This window comes from Salvia miltiorrhiza, chromosome 1 (genome assembly GCF_028751815.1).
Source record: "Salvia miltiorrhiza cultivar Shanhuang (shh) chromosome 1, IMPLAD_Smil_shh, whole genome shotgun sequence".
Lineage (NCBI taxonomy): Eukaryota > Viridiplantae > Streptophyta > Magnoliopsida > Lamiales > Lamiaceae > Salvia > Salvia miltiorrhiza.
The window spans coordinates 45,101,100-45,108,392 of record NC_080387.1 but is presented as its reverse complement, the minus strand read 5'-3'; the positions used below and the strand labels follow the sequence as shown (position 1 = coordinate 45,108,392).

Below are 7,293 nucleotides of genomic sequence, written 5' to 3'. Positions count from 1 at the left end.
ACGTTAACAAAATCAACCTTTAAGATTTTGTAAATGAATGAGTTCGAAATTTTTTTTTTTTTTGATCGGATAAAAGAGATTTCATTAATAAACTTTCAGGTCGAACCACAAGGTACCAGAGGTACCAAGTGTACAAAAACGGAACAAAAACAAACAACGGATTGGGCGGAAAAGAAAGACCCCATCCACATGAAAACAACGCCAAAGTCACCCCAGAAATAACGGACTGCCCAATCTCCAAAACAAAAGAAAACTTGGAGCAGGAACTTCATCTGCATCCCAATCTTTAAAAGCCCAAACCTCTAACAGCCGAGAACCATCCTCGAAACTCTTGTTCCTGCGTTGTTTGGTTCCAAAACGGACGCCAAGCCCATAATCTCGCCTTAATCTCTGCCATCATTCTATCTTCATTGATTAATTCAATTGGGTAATCAAATTAATTTAAGTAATGAGTGTCGTATTCAAATTCAAACATAATTAAAATCATTATTAAAACTCTAGAGTAATCTCGGATCAGTTTAATTTTGACAATCACCATTATGAATATTTTTTTATTGGGCTTAACGCGTGTACTCACCTCAAATATAAACATCATTTTGATCAAGCTACTTGTTTTTAATCGCTAACTATGCTTTTCGATAGCGAGAAATCACTTTCAAGCTAAAATAAAGACAAATTCAATTAATTGAGCATGAACAATATTAATTATGTAAAAATTATCATAAAATTATATTACTATCAAACTAAATCGATCTATTTTTTATCGTTGACAGAATTGTGCTCATGATTTGGAACGCAGAATCTTCCACCACCTCCAACTATACCTCTGCAATATGATTTGGTAGGATTGTCAAATTAGGGGAAAATTGCAAAAAAATGTAAAAGTTGTGTATTTAGAGAAAATAAAAATAAAAAATTAGGTGCAAAATATCCAAAAATAAGCAAAAGTTTTTTTTTTTTAAATTTTAAAGCAATTATATTTTAAGAAATTCGTTTAGGCTTGTTTTTTTAGCTAGAATAAACTTATAAGCCATGCAAATTTATGTTGAGCTAGACTCAGATTAAACGATGAACGAAAGTCATAAATCACCTTTGGATGTGTTCGACAACACCTTTATTTTGTAAGACTATCGGGTCAAATATATAAGACTGCTCTTTATTAATTATATAGGTGGTGTATAATTACTCCCTCCGTCCCACTGTATTTGAGATTCTTTCTATTTTGGGCGTCCCACTGTAAGTGAGACTCTTTCATTTTTGGGTAAAATTTTTCCCCTTTAAACACCTTTTCACTTTTTCACCTACACACAAAATACACATTTCTTAATTCCCGTACCCATAAAAAAGGTCTCACTTACAGTGGGACGGAGGGAGTATATAGCAATAGATCTAATTTTGAGTAGCTCTTAATAAGGGGATAGAGGTAAAGTCAAACTTTTCTTGTTAATTAGTTTCGGACTTAAAAGTCGGGTGCCCGCACAACTCCGTCGACAAACCAATAGTAGCCTTCTCTATAAATGTGACTACTAACTAAAACAAAGTCGTGCTCGTTGAAATCACATTACTTTTCGGAGATAAAACTCAAATCAACATACATCGATGGCACAATCATCTACAATGATCGGCGGCGACGGCATTTATAGCTACAAAAAGAATTCCACGTTACAGGTCAATTCCATATTTTTAGTGCCGCACTTACATTTTTTTTTTTATATAGTTCTTAATTATTTTTTCTTCAATTTTAATTTATTATATTTTGGTATAACTTTAAGCTAATTAAAAGGATTGATTAATTCTTATTTTCCAATTTTAAAATTAATAGTTTATTGTTAATTTATTTTACAGAGGGATGGGTTCGAAGCAGCGAAGAAGGTAATAAACGAAGCAATCAGCAAGAATCTGGACATAGAAAAGGTGTTGTCCGAAGGTTCAACCACGTTTGCGATCGCAGACTTAGGATGCTCGGTGGGTCCCAACACGTTCTTGGCTATGCAAACCATAATCGAAACCCTACTCCAACTCCAACAACACCACCATTCCCATTTGGAATTCCTAGTGTTTTTCAACGACCAGACCTCAAACGATTTCAACACCCTCTTCGCCTCCCTCCCTCAGCCCAGGAGCTACTTCGCGGCCGCCGTGCCGGGCTCCTTCTACGGCAGGCTCTTCCCCTCTTCCTCCGTCCACGTCGCCTTCTCCTCGTCCTCCCTTCACTGGCTGTCGAGGGTGCCGCCGGCGCTGCAGCTCAGAGACTCTCCGGCGTGGAACCCCGGCAGGATTCACTACACGGGGGCCTCCGACGCGGTGGCGAAGGCTTACGCGGATCAGTTCGAGGAGGATATGGAGGTTTTCTTGAAGGCGAGGGGGGAAGAGATTGTGGGGGGTGGGATGGTTATCATCATCATGCCTGGTGTGCCTGATGGACTTCTTACACATGATGTTGGCATAGCTATTACTTTTCTTGGATGCATTCTCATGGACATGGTCAAAGAGGTAACATTGCTCATATTTTAATTAACAATTTAGTAACAAACATTATGAAATAATTCATGGTTTTGTAATTTTTCGGTTAGAAAGGAATGGTCAATTAATCTCTAATTAACATTAATTAAATATCTCTTGACTTTGTTTCATATTAGTGGAGTGTATATTTTGTAAGATGTCCAAGGTACATGCATTGCGTTGCTTTTTCTTAAAAGATTTCATTAATTATGCATAGTGTATTGCATCCACAATTCTAGAATTGAAAAGTCAAGCACGTACTTAAATTAAATGTTCCTTCTGAAAAAATGACTCGATCACATAAAAGTATATCTATATGTAGGCCTAGGAGTACTTAATTAACTTATCTGATATTATTGCTAATAGTAGAAGGACTTATAAGAGAAATAAAAAATAAGTAGTAACATATAAGTGATCAATAACTTGAGATATAAAATAAAATAAGATTGAAGTAGAAGGACTTATAAGAGAAATACAAATATGGCATGCATTAATGTTGTTGTCACGGCGGTTAAGAAATGTGTTGAATTTACAGCAAAAATTGATTTGAGATGTGTTTGGAAAACAGGGAGTGTTGAAGCAAGATAAAGTGGACACATTGAACATTCCTCATGTATATCCAAGTATGAAGCAAATGAGGAGAGCTGTGGAGAAAAATGGGTGTTTCGAAATCGTGGAAATGGAAATAAGGAATGCAAGGTCAAATCTGGACGCCCCAATTGACATAGAGAGCGCAGTAATGCATCTTAGAGCTTTGGCAGAAGCAAGTGTGGCCAATCACTTGGGCTCTCATGAGCTTGTGGAAGAGCTTTTCAATCGGGCACTTCACCGCAAAGCCTTGTTTTCTCAGATGCTGTATTCTGCCGGAATCCAAATCGGTTCTCAACTTTTCGCCATTCTCAAGCGCAAATAATTATCAACTTGTTCGCTTTCTTCGTTGCATCCTGCATGTATTTTACACCACTAATACATATTATATGCATTATCTCATTCTTCACATTATATAGATTACACAAAATCTATACCTATTATACAAGAGCCTTTCTATATCCCTGATATATACTTAATTTAAGGTCAATTGTGTAATTTAATACTCTCTCTGTCCAATTATTGTTGGTATGTTTTCCTTTTTGGGGTGTCTCATTAATATTGTCATGTTTCAATTTTTGATAATAATTTTACACTACAAAACAATGTGGCCCTACACCTTTATACACTAATTTTACACTACAATCTTATTCTCCTAAGTATGTGTGCCCAAAAGAAATAGGACGAAGGGAGTATATTATACATATAATAAATTAATCTAAAAATATTGTGGTTTATGTTTTATATTTTAATAATTATTTTTAAGCAGTAGTATCCATTAGAACTCTTCATCCACATAAGTTACAATTTTTTATTCTGTGGATCTAATAATTTAGAATTACAATACAAATGATTTATTTATTAGTTTTATTGAAGTTTGATTTTACAAAAATCCTTGAAATTATAATTAATTATGTAAAGATGAAAGCTGAAAAATAAACATGAATTTCATATAACTTTTCTTTTTGGTGTTATAATGTAAAGGGGGCAGACCGTAGGGGAAGAGATCGAGTGTCCCACAATCTTATGTGTACCACCGTGTCCCATACTTATATCTATTATTTTTAAAATATTTTTTATAAAAATAAAATTTATTATAATAAAATGAATCATATTTAATTTTTATATAAAAAAATTAATTTTTTTAAAAACTATATACCATGACTTTAAATTTATCAACCTATTATTAGCTAATAAAAGTGAAATTAAATGATAAAAATAATTATATACCTTAGATTGATGGAATAAACCCTAGTTAATAATCACAAAATTAAACTAAAGCATACAAAGTTGAAATTCAAGAAAAAATATATAAGAAATTAAATAAAATTGAAAGTGGGACATAAAGTGTGGTACACTGAATTTCATTCCAGACCGTAGACACCACTTATTTAATGTATATAGACAAGATAGGGACTAAATACTAATTTAGAAAATATCATTATAAATTGGTAAAAATTAAAAAAGAAATTGTGTCAAAATAAGTAGCACAAATGGACTAACAAGAGCGACGCCTCTAGAGATCTAAAATAATAATAACCTTTTGAGGCCCTACAAATAATGATATCTGAGTAATACAATTTGCATAGCAAAAGTTCACACAAATTTCTGGAAAGCATAAATCAAAAGGAAAATGAGTCAATCATCTCCGATGAATGGTGGGGATGGTACGTATAGCTACACCAAGAATTCCATCTTTCAGGTCTTCTATTCTTCATTAACCTACAATTTAATTAATTCACTTATTTTAATTTCTTTTTATTTTGTGTCATGAAATAAATTCACGGTAGTTAAGCAAATCCTTCGAAGCTACCGAAATGCATATCAATATTTTCATGTGATTTATGAATTATAAATGGTGGCAAAATTGCATAATTAATGAAGGACGCAATATATCTACAGAGAGATGGGGCAAGTGCTGTGAAGGACGCAATAAATGAGACGTTGATGAAGAATCTTGATGTCGAAAAGTTGGTGTGTGGTTCGACCAGTACCAGATTCGCCGTCGCCGACTTAGGATGCTCCGTGGGGCCCAACACATTCTATGCCATGGAATCCTTAATCGAAACAGTGAAACACAAGTGCCATCAACAAGGCTTGGATTCCGACAAGCTCGAATTCCAGGTGTTTTTCAGTGACCAGATCGGCAACGACTTCAACACCCTCTTCGCCTCTCTTCCTCATGGCCAGGGAAGGAACTACTTCGCCGCCGCCGTGCCGGGTTCTTTCCACGGCCGGCTGTTCCCTTCTTCCTCCGTCCACGTGGCGTATTGCTTGTTCGCCATCCACTGGCTGTCGAAGCTGCCGGAGGAGCTGCTGCTCAAGGACTCGCCGGCGTGGAACGCCGGTAAGGATTCACTACTCGGGCGCCTCTGACGCGGTGGTGAAAGCCTATGCGGATCAGTTCGAGCGAGATATGGAGAATTTCTTGAGAGCCAGAGCTGAAGAGATAGTGGCGGGTGGGATGATCGTAATCGTGGTGCCCGGCGTACCCAACGGAGTTGTTCACTACGGCAGCGTCGTGTACTTTGGATTTTTGGAGTCCCTCCTTGCGGACATGGTCACAGAGGTACCCAAATTATCCTAACCAAATAATTAGAGTGAAATAAAATAATATCATAAATTAGAGTGAAAAAATGAAACAAGAGGCGGCTCCAATTTCTTTCTAACATCATCTACTAATATAACAAAATCTCCCTCTCTCCCTTCCTACACACTCACAATTTATTTATTTAATTTTATTTTTAAATTTTTACATGTTAAAATAATTTACACTTTTATTGATTTATGTGTCCGTATATTATGTTGTGTGCAGGGACTTATAGAGCAAGAACAAGTGGACTCGTTCAACATTCCTAATGTATATCCTTGTACGAAGGATTTGAGGCGAGTGGTTGAGAGAAATGGGTGTTTTGAAATTGTGAAAATGGAGTTTGAGGACGTGGAGGTTGGTGGCACCACGGGGCCTGAGAGGTCCATATTGCATATGAGAGCAATATTTGAAGGAAGCATGGCCAATCATTTTGGAAGTGCGGTGGTTGGCCAACTTTTCGAGAGGGCCATGCAACTCAAACTCCATTTTGCTTGCATTTTGCGCTCCGCTGGCTTCCATGGGTGATGGGACTATGGGTCAGGTTTTGGCTGTGCTCAAGCGCAATTGATATATAGGCATGCTTTTGAATGCACAGTGTCTCCTCCTTAATTGAATTCTTATTTATTTTGATTAATAATTTTTAATTAAAGATTAGCATTGATAGATAAAAATAGTAATGTTAATCTCTTATATATTTACTTAGATGGATTAAGCGAAACTTTGGGAAGAAGGTACTCCAAACATATAATATATATATATAGGGGAAGGCTAAAATAAGAATGCTTCTTAAAATATAAATTAGGAACCATTTTCAGCCCTTAGATCATCAAGATCTACGGTTGATTCATCACCTTGTTGGATAAATTTATGGTCCTGAGTTCGAATCCCAAAGGTAGCAAAAAATTATTTTTCGCAATTCATACCTTTATATAGTTTATTCATGCATGTTATACATAAAATTCATGCATTTTTGCTGGTTCGTAATTCTTAAAATAAGGGTGGTTTATTGAATAACCGCCCCCTATATATATATATATATATATATATATATATATATATATATATATATATAGGGTTAGCTTATATTGAGATTTTAAATTTTTTGAGATTTTGAGATAAATGAACATATCAATAAATTCTTTGAACATAACCAATATAACTGATGAACATATGAATCTATTTAATTTATTTAAAAAACACGCCACTTGTAGGGATTGAACCCCAGACCAACGCGCGTTCATAAAAATTAATTGACAAGTTCATCAAAATGTACTTATATGTTCATTTATCTCAAAATCTCAAAATATATATAAATCTCAATTGAACCAATTCCTATATATATATATATATATATATATATAGGGAAGGGCTAAAATAAGAGCATTTCTTAAGATATAAAATAAGAATCATTTTCAGCCCTTAGATCACCAAGATCTACGATTGATTCGTAATCCTATTGGATGGATTTATGGTCCTGAGTTCGAATCCCAAAGGTAGCAAAAATTTATTTTTCACAATTCATACTTTTATACAGCGAATTCATACGTGTTCTATATAAAATTCATACATTAAAAATTACTCTTATTTCTTATTTTAAGATGTGCTCTCAC

At 34.9% G+C, this 7,293-nt stretch overlaps 1 protein-coding gene and 1 pseudogene across 1 annotated transcript; both read left to right on the top strand.

Moving 5' to 3' along the window:
- Positions 1–1,476: 1,476 nt before the first annotated feature.
- On the top strand, positions 1,477–3,693 carry LOC130985872 (loganic acid O-methyltransferase-like). The gene is made up of 3 exons (XM_057909038.1): positions 1,477–1,668; positions 1,846–2,493; positions 3,071–3,693. The coding sequence occupies exons 1-3, from the start codon at positions 1,600–1,602 to the stop codon at positions 3,413–3,415; spliced, it is 1,062 nt and encodes a 353-aa protein (XP_057765021.1). The 5' UTR covers positions 1,477–1,599; the 3' UTR covers positions 3,416–3,693.
- Positions 3,694–4,626: 933 nt separating this feature from the next.
- LOC130985861 (loganic acid O-methyltransferase-like) lies at positions 4,627–6,410 on the top strand (annotated as a pseudogene).
- Positions 6,411–7,293: the final 883 nt, after the last annotated feature.

Bases quoted from the DNA above. Each gene is read 5' to 3' on its own strand.
- LOC130985872 (XM_057909038.1), top strand. From the start codon at position 1,600: ATGGCACAATCATCTACAATGATCGGCGGCGACGGCATTTATAGCTAC. The intron at 1,669-1,845 runs GTCAATTCCATA...TTTATTTTACAG, and splicing joins AAAAGAATTCCACGTTACAG to AGGGATGGGTTCGAAGCAGC. The intron at 2,494-3,070 runs GTAACATTGCTC...TTTGGAAAACAG, and splicing joins TCATGGACATGGTCAAAGAG to GGAGTGTTGAAGCAAGATAA.